The 25,446-nt window shown below is 45.2% G+C and overlaps 1 protein-coding gene across 7 annotated transcripts in view; it reads left to right on the top strand.

Annotated features, from left to right (window-relative positions):
* chd9 (chromodomain helicase DNA binding protein 9) overlaps positions 1-25,446 on the top strand; it is a 70,575-nt gene extending 45,129 nt beyond the window's left edge. For 4 of the 7 annotated variants that reach the window (XM_084362696.1, XM_084362700.1, XM_084362701.1 and 1 more), the window contains 29 exons: positions 567-688; positions 2,273-2,516; positions 4,490-4,666; positions 4,815-4,958; positions 5,920-6,175; positions 6,732-6,942; positions 7,906-8,101; positions 8,449-8,631; positions 9,759-9,944; positions 10,067-10,177; positions 10,289-10,488; positions 10,634-10,833; positions 10,949-11,108; positions 14,685-14,774; positions 15,919-16,022; positions 16,365-16,482; positions 16,606-16,663; positions 16,757-16,805; positions 16,984-17,230; positions 17,368-17,573; positions 18,169-19,044; positions 19,298-19,467; positions 19,753-19,983; positions 20,902-21,064; positions 21,389-21,537; positions 21,636-21,869; positions 22,083-22,232; positions 22,523-22,627; positions 24,043-25,446. In XM_084362696.1, the coding sequence (XP_084218822.1) occupies positions 567-688; positions 2,273-2,516; positions 4,490-4,666; positions 4,815-4,958; positions 5,920-6,175; positions 6,732-6,942; positions 7,906-8,101; positions 8,449-8,631; positions 9,759-9,944; positions 10,067-10,177; positions 10,289-10,488; positions 10,634-10,833; positions 10,949-11,108; positions 14,685-14,774; positions 15,919-16,022; positions 16,365-16,482; positions 16,606-16,663; positions 16,757-16,805; positions 16,984-17,230; positions 17,368-17,573; positions 18,169-19,044; positions 19,298-19,467; positions 19,753-19,983; positions 20,902-21,064; positions 21,389-21,537; positions 21,636-21,869; positions 22,083-22,232; positions 22,523-22,627; positions 24,043-25,053 (6,351 nt within the window). In that variant the 3' untranslated portion in view covers positions 25,054-25,446. The remainder of the gene's footprint in view (positions 1-566; positions 689-2,272; positions 2,517-4,489; positions 4,667-4,814; positions 4,959-5,919; positions 6,176-6,731; positions 6,943-7,905; positions 8,102-8,448; positions 8,632-9,758; positions 9,945-10,066; positions 10,178-10,288; positions 10,489-10,633; positions 10,834-10,948; positions 11,109-14,684; positions 14,775-15,918; positions 16,023-16,364; positions 16,483-16,605; positions 16,664-16,756; positions 16,806-16,983; positions 17,231-17,367; positions 17,574-18,168; positions 19,045-19,297; positions 19,468-19,752; positions 19,984-20,901; positions 21,065-21,388; positions 21,538-21,635; positions 21,870-22,082; positions 22,233-22,522; positions 22,628-24,042) is intronic. The other 3 variants (XM_084362697.1, XM_084362698.1, XM_084362699.1) reach the window with 3 other exon arrangements.

Genomic DNA, 25,446 nt, shown 5'->3' on the forward strand with positions numbered 1-25,446 from the left:
GAATTAATGGGCATCATTAGCCAAACATTAAACCTGTGTAAATAAGACCGCACTCCCACAACGGCGTGAACAAACTCAAACACCTGCTGCCAGTCACTTCAAGAGCAGCGAATGATGTTTGTGCTGTAAAAAGTAAAAATACTACTTTGCTGTATCAGAAGAGATTTCCTAGTAAAAAAAAACCCAACTGGCAGAAGCCTGTTGGAGCCAAAGCATGAGCAGGAAGAGGAAAAAAGAGACTTAAAGAGAGACATATTTTCAGCTGTAACCTTTCTGCTCCTTGAAGCAAAAAGCGTGGTTGTATTTATAGCATCGTATAGTAACTGAGACTACACACACATAGATCATGTAATTTGTACATGACTCAGTCAAATGGCCAAATGCAAGTTTGAGACACATTATCAGAACAACCACAACAGTGATTTCTGTGTTTCTCTACTTGCCTTACCTTTAAAAACATCAGCACTCACCAACTTGCTTTATCTTTTCCTATTGCATGTATACATGTTTTCATGTAAAATGTTAAATGTATTATTAATTTCAAAACGCAAAAATTTGTCACTTAGGACCGGCCCCCGGCCAATCTGTGGAAGAAGAGGGATCAGTCGAGGGAATACAGGAACGGCAACAGCCTCAGGGACTACCAGCTCGAGGGGGTCAACTGGCTCCTCTTCAACTGGTACAACAGGTCAGTTTTAAATACTGCATACACACACACGCACACACCCGCAAACTCGTTCACCCACTGGTGCGAATTGGTCATTGAGGTTTCATCTGACTAAAACCTGCAACTCTAATCTTGACCCGGGTTTTTTTGTGGGTATGATGAAGTTAAGTATCATTTACGTCATGAGACCTATAACAGAACCACACACATTACACGATATATATATATATATGTAGAGCTCTGGATGGCCGCAAATGATCATAAATCTGAACTACATGGTCTAATTTGATACCAGTATTCAGTATATGTCACCTTCCATAACTGAACAGAACAATATTAAACATATATTGACCTGACATAATAAATCGCTATCCAGTTCAGGCAGGAATCAATAGAAAATAACAATATAATACAATAAAGGTAAAATAATGGAAAAGCCATTTCAATCACAGTGTCAGAGATTGTTCTGACATTCGATTAAATGCTGTGGGACAGGGACACGCTGCCACTACGGTGAGATGGCCTCAATAGCTTCAGCACACTTCTCTCATGGAAAGACAGATTTAGTATATATCCTACACCTAAAGCAAAACGGCATCTCCTCACCTCGTGCTGCATTTGCTTGTAAAGCTCCAGTAGTCCCATGCCAATTGAATACTACAGTATATTTATTGATTCAGCGATTTTAAGTAGGCATTTTGTATTTCAAGATGAATCCTCTGGGTGCGTTGAGGCTGCAGATAATGAATAATGAATCACTTTTCCTGTTGTGCGCTCGTGTGCGCGCGAACCACGCTGTGATTTTGGCTGCATTCACGTTTATTTGGTTGGGCCTGCGAGGAGAGTCAAATTTCCTGTCAAGGTGCACGCTGCTGCAGCAACAATTGCTTTTTCTTCGCCCACGATCACAAAAAAGAAGCACCGCGCGGTACATCCGGAGTACACGGTGTCAGTGCGCTTGCATTAACCCTGGGAATTGGCTTTATGTGTGAGCATGCAGGATTTTTGTGTATGCCTACGCAGAGAGATTCATCAAAAGTAGAGAGCTGCTTAAGAGGCCAGTGGGAATATCTGCACGTTGCAATTAGTATCAAGACATAATACCCCCACCCACTGGACAGCTGAATAAATGGTTTGCCGGAGTACACCACGCAGCAGAGGCAGTTGCATTTGCCATTATGTTGTATCTCATCTCTTTGGTCTGTTATTACTGCTGATGATGTCGCTTTCTCCTCCATTGTTCACAGTTTATTCTTTAAGTATCATGGGATTTTTCTGCATTTTCCCGTGTCCTTCCCTTTTCTCATCTTCTATTTCTTTATCTTCTTCACACCACAAAATTGTAACATCTAACAGAAGTGCTCACAGTGTACACACACACCACTTCATCTGGATGATATGGAGACATAATACCTCATACAGCTACGCAGTCACACAGCATGCTGTACACACCAGAGCTATGATATTCACATTTTCATTCAGGTGCCATTGATTTCTAAATGGTCCTCGCCTTTCTTTTTCTTCTGCAGTTTTTTTTTTTTTTTACTCTACACCAATTACGTTGTCACTTCTCCTCCTCTAACCCTCGTTATCTGCACCCGTCAGACGAAACTGCATCCTGGCAGACGAGATGGGCCTGGGAAAGACCATCCAGTCCATCACGTTCTTAGAGGAGATCCATCGTGTGGGCATTAAAGGGCCGTTCCTCATCATCGCCCCCCTCTCCACCATCGCCAACTGGGAGCGCGAGTTCCGTACTTGGACCCATCTCAATGTGATCGTCTACCACGGGAGCATGGTCAGCAGGCAGATGCTCCAGCAGTATGAGATGTACTTCAAGGATTCGCAGGTAAATGGACAAGAAAGCACAGAGATTGTACTGCCTTTGATTTTAATCGGTGTTAAAGGTGCACTGTGCAACTTTTTTATGGGTCTATTTTTGATGTACTTTAAAGCCATTAGTTTAGATTAGTATTTGGCTTGGAGAGGCTTGTATCTTGAGTTATGGTGGGTCAAGAACAAAGACGGCGCATGGAGTCCTACAGTTGGATAATATCACAATGAACCTTTAAAAAAAATGATAACTGAAAGCCTTAATGCCTACGTTGTAGTCCCACTACAAAATCAGTACATACAGTAGATTACAGTAATTTTTAGATTGATATTCTCTTTTAAAAAATGCAATCAAACACCACCGGAAACCTTTAAAATTCTAGTTTTATTGGTTTAACTTCGAGGCTCAGGACACATGAATTTCTGTGATGCCATCATGTGTTCTCTACAATTAAAAGCTTATTATATAATTTTCCAGTAAGTGTACAGACGTACCGCGATTGAAAGTCTGCAGCCCCTGCTGGTGGCCCCCAGTGAATGCATTGAGAAGTGATATACATTATGCATTTCTTGTCAGATGTGAAAATCCTTTTTACGCGTTATATAATATGTCAGGCTTGCAGATGTAGCTGTGCAGTAGCAGTGCAGCTGTTGCAGGCTGTGGATTTCATGAAAGAACACTGCTTTGCTTCCTTCGTGGGGTCGGGGCAAGACTCAGTCGGGCATCCAGCTTTTTCTCAGACAAGAGACGCAGTCAACACAATCTCGAGGATTGTGAAGCCTTTTAGTTCACGCTGACACACTTAATCTTCCTCTTTTTAAAGACAGGCAAGCGGAAAGCAACTGCGCTGCACTTACTTTCAGACTGTAAAGCAGTGATTCACTTCGATTAAAATAATCGCAGTGCTTTTTAGGAAACGACAGCAATATGAAGTCCTGTGAGTAGTCTGATGATGTGTTTGAAAACAGGATGGAACAATAGGTGTAGGATATTGAAAACACACACAAGGACTAGATACACTGGGACTGTGGAAGTAATGCAGCAAACTCGCATACCACAATGTCAGAGACACCTGTGAAAAGAAGGAAGCGGGCAGCAGTTGAAGGATTGTGAATATCTCAGGCAAAAGTTTTCTCTAAAGAGAGACTTTGTGACTTTGGTGTCATTTAGTCACGTGAAAATGTTCTTCAAAGACATCTTCAACATCTGTACACTACACAGCACCAGAGATTTTAGGGTTTTATAACAGAAATATCAAAAAAACGGAAGAAAAATATGATGTCATCTGAAATCAAACTGAGCCGTTCCCGAAGCCCATGACTGCTCATCATGTTGGAATTGAGAGCATTTTTATGAATAACTGGCTCATAGTACTAACATGGCGTGTAACGAGATTCAAAGCGGGGCACGTGCTCGACAGTAAGTGGGCTGCTAGGTAGTTAGTGAGCCTTGGGCAGAGGCTTTCTGTGGTTGGCAGGCCATGTGATGTGTCACAACAGGCAGTTAGAAGCTCTCAGTGTTCAGACGAACCGTAGGAGGAATTAAAGCGAGCGCGAGCAGAACAGAGCGGAGCCGCCACCAGGCTGTCTCCCAGGCAGCCTGTGATGTCACAGCAGCCCTCGAGAGGAGCATCGCTGTCAGCGCTGCTCAGGCATGTCACAGAGAGAGAGAGGCTCCTCTGCAGCAGTCTGTTGGCTGGGCCGGCTGTGGGAGGGAGTTACTGGATAACTGAGTATCCCTCGAGGACCGTTGTCAAGGCGATAGATACAAATGGAGAGGCGGGCTGAAGCAAAGCCTCCCAAGACAGACAAACAAACAAATAAACAAAACGGCGTAAAGACTCACCAGAGGGTGTCCTGGTTATACTGTACACAGCGCTCCAACCAGGAGGTGTGTTTTTTAGATTGTCGAGTTAAGATTGTTAGTATGTGTTTTATAAATGCTTAATAAACCAGTTTGACAAAGTGTGTCCCTTATGTTGTCTCAAGGGCCGCGTGATACGAGGCGCCTACAAGTTCAGGGCTGTCATCACAACGTTCGAGATGATCCTGGGAGGCTGTCCCGAACTCAACGCCATCGAGTGGCGCTGTGTTATCATCGATGAGGCCCACCGCCTCAAGAACAAGAACTGCAAGCTGCTAGAGGGCTTCAAGCTCATGAACCTGGTACGTATACCACCAGCTTAGAGAGAGAGAGAGCATTTTTTAAAGCTGCACTGGTTTAAAAACCTACCTACCCCCTATTTGACTTACACAGAATCATTAACAAGACAATCATTAATCATTTTAAACTTCTTATCCCTCCATCTCTCAGGAACACAAGGTCCTGCTGACCGGTACTCCTCTCCAGAACACAGTGGAGGAGCTCTTCAGCCTGCTCCACTTCCTGGAGCCGGCCCGCTTCCCCTCAGAACACACCTTCATGCAGGAGTTTGGAGACCTCAAGACTGAGGAGCAGGTGAGGCAGCGGATACGTGGAGGATATTCTGTATGTCAGGAAATATTCTATGTCAGCACACAGTCATGTCAGACAGTGTTGTTTCAGCTTCTGGTGCCTATCTGTGAAACATCGTTTTAGCGTTTGGGAATCATATAACAAGACAAAAATGTTTCCAAGAGCTCCACAAAACACATCGATACCAGATCCTCGTGGTGCAGATGGAGCACTTGAAGTAGGGCTTTTTCTAACTAGGACACAGTGACATTTTGTACACACACACTCACACTCTCACACACCCAACATATGGTGGATAATGATAACAGATAATGGGGTATTATGCTACTCATTGTTAAACTATGTATTGTCACACTTGCTCACAAAGGAAAAAGGCTTTTTTTTTTACCTTTCCTTCTACATATCGCAGCTCGGCATTTCATTTTTTAGGGTGAAGCACTAAAAGAGATGCTCGAGGAAAGACCATTACAACATGTTTGAAGTGCGGCACTCGTGCTGAAAGTTAAAATATTTGGAACAGCTAGTACTCAACACGCGGTACTAAATCCAGAAGCTCTTTGTGCCAGTGGGAAATGTGAAACCCTTTACTTAATAAAGGTTGTCGGTGCTGTTAAGAGCTACTTTTTCAACAACTGATGTTGGACGAGGGGCCTGTATGTGTGATAAAAGTTGAACACTGTTTGAGGGAAGCTGGTCCACTCCTCCGGGTCTAGTAGAAAACTATGCTGTGATTCTGTACTGTAAGCACAAACTCTTGGGTTTGGGAAGTGTGGTCCTGCATCAAATGTTTTCATGAACCACACATTTCCACATGTTGTACAGTAGTGTTTGTACAGTGAATTATTCTTGACCCGGGAATGGAAAACTCACTGGAGTGCACAGAAAAATGTGCAATGATATGTGTGACGCTGTGAACCAGTACAAGTTATATTTCTAACTCTTCTTTGCGTGTTTGGGCCGACAGGTACAGAAGCTTCAGGGTATCCTGAAGCCAATGATGCTACGTCGGTTGAAGGAGGACGTGGAGAAGAAGTTGGCTCCGAAAGAGGAAACCATCATCGAGGTCGAGCTCACCAACATCCAGAAGAAATACTACCGGGCCATCCTCGAGAAGAACTTCTCTTTCCTGGCTAAAGGAGCCGGCCAGGCGAATATGCCCAACCTGGTCAACACCATGATGGAGCTGCGAAAGTGCTGCAACCACCCCTACCTCATCAAAGGTAGGATGGTAGCCCCTTCTTAAAGCCTAAATATAGGTTAATTTAAGTAAATACAGTTGAAATGTATAGTTGCAAATCTTGAAAGGCAAAGCAGCAGAAGGCGTGCAATTCCACAGTTTCCTGTTTAGTCTTCGGGAGTGTTGTGGGCTCATTTCAGGAGATTAAGGTGCTCTCTATAATTTGATACCTTAAGTGATTGTTACATGAGACTCTGCACACGAGTGCCGTTGCCTTGAGAAAACCATATAAATCTCAACAGATTTAGTAGAAATTGCATATGCACTGAATCTGAGTGGTGTTTTGTTTTTCTCCCTTTTTAATTAGATCACAGCAACAAAGTCACACGTCTTCAGGCTCCTTTTTTTTTTAGCTTTAACTCCTGAAAATATACTTCATGTGTTACAGAGGCATCTAAAAAGTTAACAAAGCATTTGTTACACATGTGCTTCTGAAGTTACTTTTGGCGCGCAGTCATAAAAACGCCCTGATCTTCATGAATGGACACTGAACGTGGAAAGGCAGTGTTCCTGATGTATCCGTGTCTTTGCTATGTCAGGAGCAGAAGAGAAGATCCTAGAGGACTTCAGGGAGGTGTATAGCCCCACTGCCATGGACTTTCACTTGCAGGCTATGGTACAGTCTGCCGGGAAGCTCGTCCTTATCGACAAGTTGCTGCCTAAGATGAAGGCCGGAGGGCACAAGGTGCTCATCTTCTCCCAGATGGTGCGCTGCCTGGACATCTTGGAAGACTACCTCATTCAGAGAAGGTAACGATGACAGAATCTGTTATTCATAGCTGAGACTAAAAGGTCTAATGTGTAGCGTTTGGTGGCATTGTTTCAATGAATGAAAAGAGAGCAGCTGATGAAGATGATAGACATTAAACTTACTTAAACTATGTCCACAAATCTACTATATACCATCTAAGGCTCTGCCACAGTACAACATTGCTTTGAGAGTCAAGTTATGAGCTCTCGCCTGTTTCCCTTGTGCATGTCTGGTTCTGTTTGTCAGTTGTGTCTTGGGCCCATTAAAAGCTTAAATGGCGTTACATTGAGCAGTGTTCGATGTTCACAGCTGGCCATTAGGTTTAGAACCGAAAAGTATTTATGAATTAATAATTATTACGGATAAGAGTTTGTATTGCTGACTATCATCTTTATCCTCAAATCTCCAAAGTCTTACTCCTCAGCCTTTTCCATTTCACTTTCCTTGACTTTTTTTATAGCTCTTTGTCTTCCTCCATCACACTGTTCCTCTTATGTCTCTGTTTCCGCCTCGCTCTCTCTCGTTCCTCTGGCTTCCCACTAGCAGCTGGAGCGAACCCTAAACCATTGTAAACATGTGAGATGCTGCACAGCGCAGACCTCAGACAGAGTTCAGCAGCGGGTTATAGAAGCCCTCAGGGCTCCACCACATTAGACAAGCAGGAATTTCTGTGAGGCTTCTCCTGACTGGAAGTGGATTACCCTGGGGAGGGCAGGGGGTCGGACTGTGGGAGGGGATGAGAATGGACACAGGGATGAAAGAGAGTAACCACTCCTTTTATAAAAACAGTTTTATTTTTGAAGATGCTGGTTCTCAGGTGTAGAAGGGAGGGGAGGGGAAGTAGCATTTTGTGTGTATTTAAAGGAGCAGTCCAAGAATTATGCCTGAGTGTAAACACGTTATTAAAAGCTCAGTTATTGTTTCCCGCATGCATCATGGGTATTTTTTTTTTAATGTCGCAGGTACTTGTACGAGCGGATAGATGGACGTGTTCGTGGGAACCTGCGGCAGGCAGCTATTGACCGCTTCAGTAAGCCCGAATCGGAACGCTTCGTTTTCCTCCTGTGTACGAGAGCTGGTGGCCTGGGGATCAACCTCACAGCCGCAGACACCTGCATCATCTTTGACTCTGACTGGAACCCGCAGAACGACCTGCAGGTACGACAACCACACACACACACACACACACTCTCACACACTGTCTTAGCAGCAGATGCAAAATACTACTGTAGATTTGTAGCATTAATGTTTTGGCATTAGATGATGTTGGCACTCTGATCGTTATCTCTTGTGTGACATCTGCTCATGTGAACACCAGCCAACAAGTCTCCTCACCACAGAGAGTGCTTACACATCATCCAATCAAAGCAAGAACACCTGCAAATTTCAATGATTTTTTATAGTTCCAGTCATTAAGGATCAGGTGACATTTGGGTCAAACTAAAGAAATAAACACGAAAGCTGTACATATAGTGCGCTTCACTCCATCTTTCTTCCCTACACAGGCCCAGGCTCGCTGCCATCGGATCGGTCAGAACAAGGCAGTGAAGGTGTACCGCCTGATCACCAGGAACTCGTACGAGCGAGAGATGTTTGATCGCGCCAGCCTCAAGCTGGGCCTGGACAAAGCCGTGCTGCAGAGCATGAGTGGCCGAGATAACAGCCTGGGAGGAGGCGCCGGGGGAGGGGTGAGTTTGAGAATTGTCCAATTTGTCTGGAATAGAAACGGGGAATTAAACCATTTAGTCGTGTAAATTATGTTCAGTTAATTTTCAAAGAGAGGGGTGTTTGTTTTCAGACAGTGCTTGTGATGAATTCACAGCCTGACCTTGGCGGGGACATGAAATCTTTCAGTTGAACCATCTCATCATCAAATCATCACACAAACAAGCAGGAAACAGCAAAAGCCTGTTGTGGCGCTAGGATAATTATGAAGCAGTGTGTGCACAGTTTTTATTAACACTCATTGTCATCCGTTTTGTTATCCACGTTTTCACAAATGCACTCTATTCTCCTTCTCAGTTTGGCACCGCATTAAGTAGATTTAAATCTTAAAATCCCAGGTAGAAACTCGACTGTAGCTTAAGGAAAAATCACACTTGGCATTCATGACACAGTTTCTGTGAAAATCAGACAAGAAAATGAACCTGTTTTTCTTACACTCACTAACTGAAACCTTCCTGATGTCATCCTGTGAGAATGAGCTGAAGTTTTAAAAATAAAACACAGAAGATTTCTTCCAAGTGTCTTTCTAACAATAACAAAAGTCAACGGTTTCCAATATAATCAGGCCTAAATGACATCAGAGGAAAACTGTAACAGATGGCAGACAACAAGAAGATGCCAAGCAAAAGAAAAATAACTGTTCACAAACCCGACAAACTTGGAGCTCGCTCTCAAAATTTCCACTTGAAGTGTAACTGATCCTATTAGAGTCTAATCTCTTTTGTGAGGGAGTGTGTCAACAGCATGTGAGGTGTGTAGGTGGATGTTTGTCGGTGGTTGGTGTCCTCTGAGAATTATCTGAAGTATAAGGAGGTTGAGCGATTAGCAGGTTTCCACATCTGGCCTGACTGAGCGTATTTGCATAATAAACAGCTGCCGGGGTTAGATACAGGGCTGCTGATGTTGTGTTTTTAAAAATGCAACACGTGTGTCTTTTTCATTTTGTGTTTGTGCATTTGGCAAGGACTTGTTTTCTTTGAGAAAATTGTGAAGTTATGTTTGTGTCATGCATTATGTAGTTTTTACACCTCAAGTCTATTTTATAGTCTGTACGTAGTTTCTTGACCCTCCCTTTCCCTTCCCCTCTCAGGCAGTGCAGCAGCAGCTGTCGAAAAAGGAGATCGAGGATCTGTTGCGACGCGGTGCGTATGGGGCCATAATGGATGAGTCAGATGAAGGGGCCAAGTTCTGCGAGGAGGACATCGACCAGATCCTCCAGCGCAGGACAAAGACCATCACCATCGAGTCTGAGGGACGAGGATCCACCTTTGCAAAGGTAAGTGAAGCGGATGAACACAACTGCTCTGACACAAGTGATACAGGTCACAAGTTTTAACCTGGAATAGTTCGTGATGAAGTCTGATCGTGGTCTGATGTGATTCTGATGTCTGCTTTCAGGCTAGTTTTGTGGCATCTGGAAACCGCACAGACATCTCTCTGGATGACCCCAACTTCTGGGACAAATGGGCCAAAAAGGCAGACATTGACATGGAAATGGTCAATGGCAGAGTAAGTTCTCCACCACAGTTAATACAGAGTACGGAGCAAAGAATAATGATGTGGACGTATGGAAAGCCCTTTGCTGAAATGTTGTATGTGTCCTCGATTCCCTCTCTACAGAACAGCTTGGTGATCGACACACCTCGTGTCCGAAAGCAGACGAGGCCGTTCAGCGCCACTAAGGATGAGTTAGCAGAGCTTTCAGAGGGCGAAAGCGAAAGTGACGAGACCAAACCGAAGCTTAGGCGAAACCATGACCGCCTCAACAGCTACGGACGCACAGAGTGCTTCAGGGTGGAGAAGAACCTGCTCGTTTATGGGTGAGATGATTGAAATGGGTTGAAGTTGCCCAGTATCCCTTTCTGTATATAACCAAGCCCATGAACGTCACTGTAATTGTAGAATCATGTATATTTTCAGTTAAATAACCCCAACTTCTCTTACATTTTCCGTCTTCTTGTCCAGATGGGGTCGTTGGAACGATATTCTCAAACATGGGCGTTTTAAGAAGCAGCTGACAGAGTGGGATGTGGAGTCCATCTGCAGGGCCCTGCTGTCTTACTGCCTGGTCCATTACCGTGGAGATGACAAAATCAAAAGCTTCATGTGGGACCTGATCGCCCCTACTGAGGACGGACAAACCAAGGAGCTGCAGAATCACCTGGGTGGGTCTCAGGACTGCCAGCCTACATTTAACTGGTTTTATAAAGTGGGGTTCAGGGAATTGTTACATTTCCTTTACTGCTCCTATAACGCTCAATCTCCCCCTTGTTCCACTAGGTCTGTCCGCCCCAGTCCCTCGCGGCAGAAAGGGTAAGAAGATGAAAACCCAGTCGAGCTCTTTCGACATCCACAAAGCCGAATGGCTCAGGAAACACAACCCAGAGCACATGCTTCAGGACGACGGCTACAAGAAACACCTCAAACACCACTGCAACAAGTAGGTGTTCCCTCATCCCACTCGTGATCCCCTTCTGTTCACATCAGTAACACTACAGCGTGACAAACCAGGCATCTCTGATGTTACAAGCAGCTATCTATAGTAGTCATAACCATAGTGCAACAGATAGATATGTTTGACTGTCTTACATGGCGTCATTAGATGAACATGACAGTTGTAATGACCTGATATCTTTCAGCATTTAACTTGCATACAGTGCACGTGCTGGTGACTAATAGTCTATTGTTGGGTTGTTTTATCTCTTGTGGGTGAGAGAATGTGTGTGTTCTGTGTTTAAACCTCTCGTGCTATTATAGCGACTGGCAGGTGGTCATTATTCTCTTCCAGCACAGATTGTATCAGTTTATTTTTAATAGAATGAAGCCCGAGTGCATGAAAATACAATTTGCACTTGACTCAAATTTTAACTGTGGCACCTCAAAGCCACAGTAATTAGGAGGCACTAAAACATCTATTGGAGCAGACAGTCGACTGATTCATTAACGGACGCGCGTCACATCGCGACCGGCTCCGCTGATATGATTCTTAACGAGACTTCAGCCCGGCTAATGGCCGTCATAGATCTCTCTTATTTACAGACAGCGGGGAAAAAGATGGCTGCTATCAAAACACGGGCTGCTGAGATATAAAGCCAAATAGATGGCTGCCCCTCTTTTTAAAAGGGGGGCTTGTGTCCATAGGGCTTTGGACGCGGATCGCTGAAGCTTCCATAGAAAGTTCTCCATTGTTTCCTGGTCCAGTTGTGCTGAATCCAGGGATTGTCTGATGTGTGACACGCCGGGCAAACGGGGACACACAGTCAGCGCGGTTTGCTGACTCGTGCATTTTTAGTCTGAGGGACCTGGAATGTGACTGCTGGGTCGGGGCGGGGGCGGGGGGGCATTCACTGGCTTCCTTAACAGCAGTAATTCCCAGCCAGAGGTACTTGTTCCCCAGGGGGTACTTCTGGCATTGCCAGGGGGGTCTGTGGAGAGACTGTAGAGTATTTCAACTACTTTTTAAAAATGTAATTAAAGATTTTATTAAAAAATTACACACATTGAGTCCGCTATAACAATTAATTTAGACGTTATTACAATTTATATTAGTAAATGAGCAGATTAAATCATCATGGGTATAAAAAACAGTGAGAAATAAAGGATGAGAAAAAGTAATGGCTCAATAATTGAAATAATGAATAAACTGTTGAAATAAATTACTAAAAAATGGATAAATGGTTAGAAAGTCCAGCTTTTGCCACCATGTAGTTGTAGCACTAATGCAGACTTGAACGAACTGAACTAAACGTTGACAGCTGACATGCAACATTCAACTTGAAATTAAATTAAACTCAAATGAACACATCTGGAACATAACTGCTGTTGTTGATGATGAAGGGGTGCTGGAGTTCATCAGGCTTAGCTGTGGCTTGCGTGTCTTCTTAAGTAAGGAAGGTTGGGAACATGTACTTGCAGGACAGAGCTCCTGCACGGGAAATGGAAACTATACGAAGTAGGAAATGATTTCTGTTGCCAAAAGTGTGAAAGACCTACAGGTCAGGAAAAAAATCTGATCGCACTGGATGATCATTTTGCGAATTCCTTGCTCCTCTGGCAGTTTGCCTCCGCTCTCCGCTTTATAAATAACACACATTCCTTACTGCACACACTGTAGTAAAGATGTGAAACTGTCGTCAGTAAATCTGCTTTGGCGTGTGGGAAGCAGTTTTGAGAGAGTGCATAAAAATTTCATACTGTTTGTGTGTTTTGAATCAGAATTACATCAGTGACTCAGAATCTCCCTGTTACGCTGTTTTTTTTTTTTGATGGATTGTTTTGTGTGAACAGCCCATGAGGGATTCTTTGCATGCCACTCATGTCATGCATACTTGGCTTATTTGCTTTCGGAAAGACTCTGTGCGCGACTGTGCCGAGATCTTCTGCAGCTCCTCTCCGAGCGAACTGCATCGCGCGCACACACGCGCAGACTAACAAAGGCTTGGGAGGAGAGTGATGAAGGGTTGTGCTGACAGGCAGAGGAAGCGGCAGCTGCTCCTGGGCGGGTCCAGTCACACAGGAGGATGGAGGGTGGAGGCAGGGAGGGGGGAGGAAGTTCAAGACTTTGATTTACCAGAGCTACAAGTCCACACTGGTCACCGCAGATATCCATCACTCTGACAGACAGACTCTTGAAGCCACTGTATTTTTTTCTCCTTCTCCTGTCAGTGCAGTGGGGAAGGATTTTGGGCTCATTTATAACAATATTTAGCTGAATTACAGCGTAATAAAGATGGAAGGCCCGGCGTGTTATATTTCATAGTGGCAGCTCACAACTCTCAGTGCTCTTGAAAGAAGAGCAGCACTGTGGAGGAGCTTTTGGCAGGAGAAGAGGCCACCGAAAGTGATAGATTAATATTGAAGTCTTGGTGATAATTTGTTTTAAATACTGGCTGAAAGAAAGACCTCTCTAGGAAATCTGTGACACGGTCTACTTCTTTAAAAGCTTCATACAGAAGAAGAAGAAGAAGAACGAGGAGACACATACAGTGTTGAAAACATCGGTAGTCTGGCAACAGGTTGCTGGGTAATGCTGCTAATAGTGAGAATGAGTTACATTTTTTAATTAGTTTCATCTAATCTGCATGAATTTGTTTTGAAAACAGTTGTGTTTTAATCGAGGGGGTTAATTGTCATCATACAGAGAAGCTGGATATGTAAATGTGAATGTCACTGCTCATTTGTCAGAGTAGCACAGTGGCTGTGAGATGTAACCATTCTGTAAGTAATCATTGTAAGACAGCTAATAACTCCACAGCAACAAAAAAAATCCCCCACCGAGAATTTCCCCTCTCTTGCAAAGAAATCCCTGAAACTTTCCGCGGTGCACGTTTGCAACAGAAAAAATTATTTTGTGTTCAGACAAAAAACACGATTACACAGAGCAGCTTTCTACATTAAGCAAAAAATCTCAAGGCGTACCAGACGTTACAGCCTGGCGCGCCACAGTTCCCACCACTTCACTGTCGCTCAAAAAGCCTGCTGGCTGCGATGTGTGATCATGCATCACAGAGCTAATGTCTCCCCTGTGAGTCAGCCTCTCTCTACCTTGTCAGCCTCGGCTTCCCAGCCTTCATCTGGTGCCAGAGCACGACCACATGACGACTCGAGAGAGAGGGACCGCGAGCTCAGTCGAGCTTGCTCACGACTCCTCCCTGCCAGATCGATACCGTGACATCAGTGTAACGTTCACCTAATCTGTTGATCAGGTTTAGTGTGTATGCTACATGTACAGCTGATGATGTATAGCTGAACACACACACACACACACACACACAAATCCTATAATATAGCTGTGCATATTATACATGAATTCAGGTTTTTTGTTGCTGGAGTGTACAGCAGTCAACTTTTTAGGGCCACAGCTGATTGTGAGTGATTTCACTCATTTGCATTGTGTTCAACAGGTTGCTGTCTGTGTCTGTGTGTGTGTATATGTGTGTGTGTGTGTTGGTTCTGCTCGCTCAGCGTTTGTGCGTGGTCAGGGCTTTTTTGTGACCAGTGGGTTTTCTCTTTGCAGGGTGCTGCTCAGGGTCAGAATGCTCTACTACCTGAAACAAGAGGTGATAGGAAGCCAGGCCCAGAAGGTGCTGGATGGCGTGGACTCCAGGTGAGCTACTCGGACGTTACCTTACCTTACGTACACTGCGATTTCTGCTGCTCGAGACTCTTGAAACACTGAATTCGACAAATATAAAAGATTTCCCATGACGCAGCAGATGGTGCCTAATACTCTGACTAGTATAGTACTATTCCTGACCTGCTCCGATAATGAGATAGCAGGATTTATGGTACATACGGAGGGTCAGGTGGATTTAGCAGCTTTAATACAACATTACTGGCAACAGCATAGTATCCATATCAGTGTGAAATAGCTGCCTTAGACGTTTTTTCCCTCCTTGAGTGGCGAGTCGAGTCATTAGCATATTGTATCAACCTGTTGAAGCAAGAACTAACCGATCAGCTGAATGTATTAGAAGGTGGTAGAGCTCCACCTGCTGGTGAAGATGGGAAGGTTTTTTCTTTTCCACCATACAGCGCTGTTGGAAAAGGTTAACAAGGAAATCACCATCTTAAGTTTAGAGAGGCTTTTGTTAAGTCTCATTATGTTGTATCACAATAAAAGCCCTTAACAGGGAGCAGTTTGAAGTTTGAAGTAAATTCTGCTGTGATTAGTCAGTTAATCAAGCAGTCGATGGAGAGAAAATTAAATGTAATGATTTGTTCTTTGTCGTTTATGATGGTAAATGAAGAGTCTTTGCGTTGTGGACTGTTGGTTGGACATCAGAAACCATTTAAAAACATAATTTTGATGAGCATTTTTCTTCTTTTTTTTTACATTTGAATGACTAAAAGATAAATGAGTTAATTGTGAAAATAATCTGTGAATTAGGAAATAATGAAAATGACTGTTACTTGTAGTGCTAGGGCAGTTTTTTTTTTTAAAAAAACAAGGAGGTTCCTGATTTAAAATTATGATTATACAGTATATTTAAAAAACAGAGGATGCAGCAGATGAATACTTACTTTCCTGTCTCAGATAGACTAATAAAAATCCACAGAGCTCTGGGTCTTGAGATCCAGGGCTTCTTGCCACGGTACATTTGCATGGATTTACTTAGTTCTCACGCGATGTTGCAATAGAGGAAGTGTGTCTAAACTCAAACAGCAGTCAGAGTGTTGGATATCAGTAAAATGACAAAGCTTCACCGACATGTTTTCTGTCTGAAAACCTGCCCCCTCCTTCTCTTTAGTGAGATAAAGATCTGGGTGCCAGATCCTGACCACTCGGAGCTGCCAGCCTTGTGGTGGGATGCCATCGCTGACAAGTGTCTGCTGCTGGGTGTCTATAAGCACGGTGAGAAACCTCAGTTCTTTTCCTTGATAATCCAAATGAGAAAGTGTGCCACTGAGCTAACGTTTAACTCAACTAGCCTCTACTGTACTTCCAAAGTGACCTTCCAGTACCTGACATGAAACATTAACTAGCTACAGTCTGCTATTATCTATCATGTAAAGGAAAACATTGTGATAACTGATCGTTTTGACTTGTTACGTGTTCAGTGTGTGTTTTCCATTCATACCAGGTGATTGTGGGAAATCATCCAGCTTGTGTACGTTGCCTGGGCCCTATCTAAAAGTTTCCCTGCATTATCCTTAACTAACGTTGGTGTTTGGTTTCCCTCCCGTGCCCTCTCAGGTTATGAGAAGTACAACACTATTCGTGCGGACCCGACCCTGTGCTTCATAGAGCGTGTGGGACGACCAGATGAGAAGGCCATCGCTGCCGAACAGAGAGGCAATGATTTCATGGACGGGTGGGTCTATCGCACTACTGCTGAGCCTGAAAAACATTATGTGCCCTTTTGTTCTCAAGTTTAGATGTGTTTTTTAAAATTGTGTCGACTGAAACATGATCAGAACTTTAACTGTGTGTGCAGGGATGTGGACGATCCAGAGTACAAGCCTGCTCCAGCCCTGCTGAAGGACGAAATGGAGGTCAGGACACATGAAACTAAGGCACATGTTGGTCTTCTTATAAAGCATATTATGTATTACCCTGCCATAAACATACAGTCTCTTCTCACGCAGGATGACGCCTCTTCCCCTGGAGACTTGGTTGTCACTGACAACGCCGGAGGTGAGTATTAGATGCTTGTAATCCTCAGCCGATTATCATTAAATGCAGGCGTCCCGCAGGTGGGAGAAGTCTGGAAACCTTGTGAATTTTTAGTTAGTTTAGCAAAAAAAATCTAAATATGTTCCAGTGATTTTTGGAACGTGAATGTTTTTTTGTGCTGTATGTTATTCTGATCTAGATGCAGTACCACTGACAGAAGGTGAAACCATCTACTGGCCCTCATCCTCGGTGCTGACAGCCAGGCTGAGGCGTCTCATCACGGCCTCCCAGCGCTTCACTAAGAGCCGGCAGATCCTCCAGATCCACCAGACTCAGTCTCACTCCCAGCAGACCATGGTACTGTCTGCTCCACTCTGCCCGCTGCCCGCCACACTCAACGACACCCTCAACCCCAAGATGGCTGCTAAGATTGAACGCCAACAAAGGTCAGAACACAGAGCAGATTGATGTTGGGTTGCAGAATAAATTGGACCTTAGAGGTTTTGAGCAGTCTGGAAGAATATTTAGTAAGAATATCATTTTGCAGCAAAGAGATTATTGTGAAGTCTTTTTCTTTCCTCAGATGGACCCGGCGAGAAGAGGCTGACTTTTACCGCGTGGTCTCCACCTTTGGTGTTGTTTTTGACCCAAACCTCGGCCGATTCGACTGGACCAAGTTCAGGGCCATGGCTCGGCTGCACAAGAAGACCGACGAGAGCCTGCAGAAGTACCTGTGTGCATTTACCGCCATGTGCCGACGGGTGTGTCGCCTGCCACCCAAAGAGGGAGGTCAGAAATCTTTCACGCATGAACACACACACACATGCAAACAAACTGTCACTCTTTATTTGTATACACCTGAACTGAAGAGGTCCAGACCACGTCACCATTTTGTTTTTGACTTTGAGCAGCCACCCACAGACAATCCGCTGTGGTCACAACAAGAATCGATGCTTGTAAGATAAGTGAGGATGTTGTGTCATGCGTGTGCTCAGCACTGCTGTCTGAAATGGGTCATATAAGAATATATTGTCTATTTATACTCGTGTGAGTCTCATCACAATGTTTTATACTCTCTGATGACACAGACACTTTTTTCAATATGATGTTATTAGCGTGGCTTCAGGTACTGCAGTATGTACTACACACATTCCTGGCTGTGAATGGTTTTATTCCGGAGGGAGGTCGGTAGCACCTTAGTAAACAAGCTGGCTCTGCAGGACTCTGCAGAGGGGCTGATAAGGTTAATCATTTGTGGAAAGACAAACAGTGTGATGTTTAAACTCAGACACAAACAGGCCTTTGGGTTGTGCCTGTAGAGGAGCCTTTATTTCCTCTCCCTCCTGCACTTTCCCTCACACCTGCTCCTCCGTCTTTGTTGCAGACTCTGCGGTGGACCCGTCTCTGAACATCCAGCCCATCACTGAGGAGCGAGCGTCTCGCACGCTGTACAGAGTAGAGCTGCTTCGCCAGGTGAGAGAACAAGTCCTTCGCCATTCGTTACTCTACGAGCGCCTGCCGCTGTGCCAGATGAGCTCCGACTTACCCGTCTGGTGGGAAGCTGGTACCCATGACCGTGACCTGCTCATCGGAGCTGCTAAGCACGGCGTCAGCCGCACAGACTACCACATTCTCAGAGACCCCGAGCTCAGCTTCATGGCTGCCCAATCCAACTACAGCCAAACTAAAGCTGCACAGCAGCAATCACGCACATCCACCCCGCTTCTACACCCTCAGTGCCAGCCCAGCAGCTCAGTATTGACAGGCTCTCCACTGCCTCCACCTGTCCAGAGAGACACAGAGCCCAGTGCGGTTGTACCCAAGGTGGAACCAGCCTCAGAGGGGGAGGAGGGCAAGGAGAAGCAGGCAGAGAACTGGAGCCCTCCTCCAGCACCAGCTACTCCCACAGGTCTGGAGGAGAAGCCCATTACGGAGGTAAAGGAGAGCGAGAGGCAGATGGTGGCAGCACGAACCAAACCTCTCACACCCAACTCCTCTGAGAGGAAACCCAAGAAGGCCAGCAAGAGGGGCCGCAGGGAGGCCCGGCGTGGCTCAGAGTCCGACTCAGATGGTTCCTCTTCAAGCTCTTCATCGCGCTCCTCTTCTTCTTCTTCATCATCCTCTTCTTCCTCGTCACATTCCGGATCCAGCTCCTCCTCCTCTTCGTCATCTTGCTCCTCTGGCTCTTCGTCATCATCGTCCTCTTCCTCGTCGTCTTCTGATGACAGCGAAAGTGAGGGAGAGGAAGGGAAGAAGAAAGGTGAGCAACATAACCAACAAAACAAAAAAGTCTATTATTCATGTTCTTGTGCGAAGGACATATTTCATTAAATTACCAACCAGCTAGATTGTTTAACTTAAGTCAGATATCTGAATTATTTGACTGTTTCCTGCTGCTCTTTCAACCCTTTGCTGTGGAGGACAGTGTTATATACTGATTAATAATGACATAAATGAATCATTGAAAAGGTTTTGGTGTGTTTCTAATGTTTGTGTCCTGTCCTTTGTCTCAGTGCCTGCAGTGCCGAGCGTAAAGGCCTTTGACGAGGACAGTGTGGCATCTCTGAGCACAACGCAGGATGAGACGCAGGACACCCACGTGGCCGAGAACGGCATCACCAACAACTCCTCGCATCCTTTCCAGGGAGGAGGGTACATGCTCGCTGCATCCTACTGGCCAAAGGTGAACTACTGCGCATATGTGTGCAAATCCACTTAGTGATGTTTGAAATGGCTTCGAGCTCAGGCAGTTTTATATCAGCACCACTAATTCTTCCATTGTTGTCCTCGTAGGTGTTCAAATGGTGTATTCAGCGAGAAAGGGAATATTTGATCATTTAATATAACAAGTTTTTGTCTCTTGATGATTAGTGATGTGAAAATCCTGCAGCATAGTCGTAATTAGAAGGGAAACCTAACTGATACACTACTATGAGTTTGCTAATCCTCTGTGCTGATGTTAATTTAGGATCGCGTGATCATCAACCGCCTGGACAGCATCTGCCAGGCAGTGCTAAAGGGCAAGTGGCCCGGAACACGTCGGGTCTACGAGCCGGGAGGCGCAGTGGCTTCCTTCTACACCACCAAGCTGCTGGACAATGCCAACAGCCTGTGCGAGGACCCCTCTGCCTCACCACAGGGGTCAAAGGTGACCAAGCATGTTGCAGAAAACAAGGAGTTCTCAGTAAAACTCAACGATGTATGTTCATTTCTCCATTCTACCCCCTCCTCCCTCCGCTTCGCCCTAATCGTAGGACCCTTCCACTTCTGCTGCCATGACCGGTGCTAGCTGCCGTGTTCAGCATGTTTCTCTGGGTTTTTCTTCCTTCTTTCCTTTGGGGATGATTAGTGGTTTTGACTGCCTGGCAGGAGGAGAGATTAATTTAATAGCAGCCTTCCTCTCTTTTTCCCACACACTCAATTTGAATTGGGCTCTGAGGCTGTGATTACATGAGCACAAATCACTCAGTCATGAGAATATAATAAGGTTCAGTTTGCAGCCTCTCTATGCTGAAGAGGTCTTGCTTATAATCTGATTGAAATGGAGACCCTGACTGTGGGTGTTTTAATATGCTTCTTGGCGATGTGGCAATTAACTTGACAGGCTTAATATTTGCATCTTGCTTTTCATGTTGCTTTTTCGATAAGGATCTTTTCCCAAAATTGTGCGTTTTTTACCAGCACACCACCTGCTGCTTGTTACCCTTTTTAAAGTTTTTATACGCTGACAGCAGCTATCTCTTTGGCATGGCTTCCCACCACAGTCCAAACTGTGAAAAGACTTTACCCGCTGTCCTACTAGCCACTACCCACTGTGTGTCTGTGTCCCAATACTAACAAGAAAATACTTATATTTATAAATATAATATTATAAATATTTGCTTGTAAAAGATTCTTGTAAGTTAGATGATGTTATGTTACATAATTTAAATTCATCATACCTACCAGGTCTTTAAATCCTTAAATCAGTGGATAGTCAGAAAAAGGCCCATATATAATAAACCATCTGTAAAGGGATCCAAAGAAAATAAGCAACAGCTTCTCCTTGTTTATAGCTTTGTTTTTCCTGTGACTATGCACCTCTCTATATGTATCTAACACCTTCGTTTGTCTGTAGCAGGAGGGAGGTCTCAAGCTGACCTTCCAGAAACAAGGTCTACCTCTGAAGAGGCCCCTGGAGTCAGAGGAGCAGCAGTACCTGGTCCGGCTTCACGAGCTGCAGAGCGCCTCGGACACAGGCCTGGCCGACATCACCAAGCCTCAGTGCAGCTACCAGACCGGTGTGTTTATTCAAAACTCGGCAGATACCTGAAGACGAGTGCAGCGTGTTGAGATGAGGCCGTCCTGTTTTCCTTTGCCGCCAGTAGATGGCAGCAAAGTATAGTTTTGGTACAGATATTTAAGGAATAAACAGTGTTGGGGTTGACTTTAAAATATTTCATCTGAACTTCTCCATAAAAGTAACAGTATACTACAGATGGAAATCTGTAAAAGCTGATTTAAGTCAGAAAGTAAATGTAAATATTTCCAGATTTATCTCAAAGCTTCGTTTCACTCTGAAATAGACACAGTAGTTCACAGCTAACTGGCCGTTTCTCATGCAGTGCCTCAAGATCTCAGTGGTCAGATGAGGTTGAATGGAGCACTGGACGGTCAGCCAGTGGTCAAGAAGCGAAGGGGAAGGAGGAAGAACGTGGAGGGGATGGACCTGCTATTCATGAACAGGAGTAGAGTCCCCGCTGTTCCCGATCAGGTAAGCAGTCGTCTTCTCTTCCTTGGAAAAGCGGTTCTGTATATAACCAGCTGTAATGTAAATAACATTAAACACTGTTTTGTGTGCTCATCCATCAGCAGCTGCCTGCAGGTTGGGGAGGTATCGGTCAGGTGGGCATGGCGGCGGCCCCTGCGCTGGCCTACAGCCAGAGCTCCAGTCAGATCCCCGGGGACACTGAGAGCAGGGTCCCCGTCATCAACCTCAAAGACGGGACCCGGCTCGCTGGGGACGACGCTCCCAGGAGGAAAGATCTAGAGCAGTGGATGAGAGAGCACCCAGGCTTCGTGGCAGACACAGGAGCCTATATCCCTGTAAGTGGATTTTTTTTTGTTCATGATGATCTTCTCGGAGTTGACTGTTGACACATTTATAGAGAAAGAAGTGTACAGAACAACGTTGGCAAATAAATTCAGCCACATGTGCAGTTTGACCATGAAATGGATGCTAAAACTAGTAAACTAATAGCTAGTTTGTGCAGTTAGACTTTTTCTTTTAGACCGAAAACTGTTTTATTTCCTGTCCAGGGGGTAAATAAGATGCAAATGCAGTTCCACTTCCAGGACGGTCGGCCCAAGCAGAAGAGGCACCGCTGCAGGAACCCCAACAAGATCGACGTGAACAGCCTAACAGGAGAGGAGAGGGTCCAGATCATCAACAGGAGAAACGCACGCAAGGTGCGTATGTGTTTGGTGTGGTTTTGTGTGTGTGCTACGTCCTCAACTGCTTTCTTAAAAATGTCATACTCATCTCCACAAAGTCTGCCAATAATGGCCGATAATTTAATTTTAGTTCTTACTAAAAATCAGTTTGACAGACTGCATGATGTAAGACATGTCAATATCCGACACCACTACTGCATCTGCTCTATCAACAAGCCTGTAAAGAAAGGGATATTTTGATATGTTGAATATGTATCTCGCCTGTTGTTCACTTGGGTTCGTGTTGCCTGTGATCTCCTCTGTAGGTCGGTGGAGCCTTTGCTCCTCCTCTGAAGGATCTGTGCCGGTTCCTTCAGGAGAACCCCGAGTACGGAGTCCCACCTGAATGGGCTGATGTCGTCAAACAATCGGTGAGTCACAAAGTCAAACATCCATCAGATCAAAATCTTTTACTGGAATTTGAACAGATGTACAGTCAGTTGCTAGTTTATTAGGTACACCAGCAAAAACTAATGTTGTCTAAGACTACTGCCCAACAACAAATAATTCAGTATGGCACAGAAAGGCAATTGTTTCTTTTCATATTCTAACTGTGTATCACAAGCACTTTATGCAGGATTGTTTTCACAATACAGAACTATTTATTTGCAAAATCTTGTACCATGGTGCTTACTACCACGACAAGTTCCTGGAATACCGCCTGTAAGCGAGCTGGTGTGAGTGTCAGGGAGAGAGGACCAGGAGGGACAGGACAAGTTAACCTTTTCTTCTATCAATCATTACGGGAAACGAGAGGTCTCGAGCCAACAAGACAGATGAACAGCTCTGGCGAACGGTCAACGTGCCCTTAGGGAGTGCCGTTTGCTCAGCTTCATTGCGACACGGCTGAATTGGACAGTCGGCTTGAATTAGTTGGCTCACTCCGGCGCAGGCAGACAGGAAAGCAGAGCAGTAAGAAGAGAGGAGGACGTCTTGCTGTATTTATCTTAATCCTGGTTTAATCCTGGCCATGTAACCGCGAGGTGACATACAGCTAACGTACAGCTGATGGGTGTAGGATTGAGACCGTACAATCTGCCGTGTTGGCCATTGCTGCTGCGACGGCGAGCGTTATTGATGTCATCGCCACACTTTAAATGCTGCATCCCAGCACCCTTATCCACCCTTGTCCACCCTTTGTGGACTTCTATATGTGGACAGTGCAGCATGAGATAAAAACATAACCTGATCCACCTTGTGGCCACCTGCAAGCTAGTGAAGCAACAGGTGGCCAGTACGAGGAGTGTAAAGGTTTGGTCTAAGGATGTTGAGGAGACCCTCCAGGAGTATTTTCATGTAACAGACTGGGAACTGTTCCAGGATGACATGAAGGGCCTACAAAACAGACTACATCGTTTCTTTGTGAGGAGCACTGTAACATCCATTAAGGTTTGTTGCGTCTCGGGCTCACCCTCCAGCTCTCCTCTACCAACCCACCTACATGAGACTGGATGGCGTTGCATCACACCCCCCTCCATGGCATGCAGTCAACCACTGCTGGACTTTAACAAGCCACGGGAGATCTATCAGTCTGTAGCAGCCAGTGCTGTAGTGTGCTGGTGTGAAGATGTCGGAGCAGCTGAGACGGGGAAACTCACCAAGCTGCTGAAGAAGGCCGGTTCTGTGGTCAGACTGGAAATTGACAACCTGGAGTTTTAGCCAGGTGTACCTAATAAATGAACGATGAATGTGTTTACCCAACTGTTACATGTCCCGTGATATTTGTAATGAACAATCATCTATAGCTGTGTGAGTAGAAATGCTAACCCTGCATTTTATCTTCCAGGGTTACCTCCCAGAGAGCATGTTTGACAGAATCCTGACGGGACCCATCGTTCCTGAGGAGGTGAGCCGGCGTGGACGTCGGCCTAAGAATCCCCTGGCCAAGGCGGCGGCAGCAGCAGCGGCGGCGGCAGCACCCAACCAGGCAGCCTCCGCCCTGGGTCTGAACCCCCTGCTGGCCAACGGCCTCCTCTCTGGTATGGACCTGACCAGCCTGCAGGCCTTCCAGCAAAACCTCCAGAGCTTACAGTCCCTGCAGCTCACCGCAGGCCTGATGGGGCTCCCATCCGACGCTAGCAACCTGGCTGCAAGTAACTTAGCTGCCATGTTTCCCATGATGCTGACTGGTATGGCTGGATTGCCGAACCTGCTGGGCATGAGCAACTTGCTCGGGAAGCCTGCTCAGGAGAGCACAGGAGGCTCTGAGGAGAAGACGAAGGTAACCGCCAGCGGTGTAGCAGGAGAGCCATCTGCCTCTAAGGCCCCCCCTCACACCTCAGACACCAAAGGAGAAAGGACAGAGGGCTCGAACACGATTCCTTCCTCCACTTCCAGCTCCACTTCCTCCGCCACCGCCCCACAAAGTGCTTCAGCTGCGTCTGCAGCCTCCAGTCACCAACTGTCTCTTAACCCCTTGTTACTCTCCAGTATGCTTTACCCAGGGATGCTTCTCACTCCAGGCCTTAACCTTCCTGCGTCTGCCACACAGCAGCAGAGCTCAAACAGTGACCCGACCCTTCCTTCTCCTCCTCCTCCTCTGCCCGCCCTCTCCCAGTCATCGACGCAGGAGACAAAGCGGCCGGCGGCAGAGAAGGACGGAGAGGAGGACGAAGAGGAGTTAGAAGAGGCTTTGGACGAGGAAGAAGAGGAGGAAGAGGAGGAGGAGGAGGAGGAGTCAGCAGAACAAAAGGAAAACAGTGGTCCTGAAGGTTCGGGGAAAGCCGAGTCATCTACATCAGAGTCTGGGAGCTCTTCTTCCTCTTCAGATGATTCAGACTCCAGTGATGAGGACTGATCCGATGAATATATAATTATAAATTTATTTATGTATCGCCTAGAAATGTATACATATATTCACATATATATGGATTTTCCAGCACTTATGTTGCGATTTCTTTACATGTAAATATAAGAACTAACTAAAATGTTGTTGACTACAAAAACCTTAAAAAAAAAAACTAAAAAAAAACAAAAAAAACAGGAAAAACTGACTTAAAAGGAACTGAAATAAAATTTCAGTTTTTTTGTTCACAAGGTACAGTCTTGTTTTGAGACATTTTGCATGTCAGACTTTAGTAGATTTCTGAACTCTGTGAACTTGTACCACACAATTATGTACAATTGCAACAAAAAAAGGCATTATTGTAATTATGTCAGGATTTAATTTTATTAAAAAAGTGAAACTACA

This window comes from Pagrus pagrus (genome assembly GCF_965226575.1).
Source record: "Pagrus pagrus genome assembly, chromosome: 1".
NCBI classification, from domain to species: Eukaryota; Metazoa; Chordata; class Actinopteri; order Spariformes; family Sparidae; genus Pagrus; species Pagrus pagrus.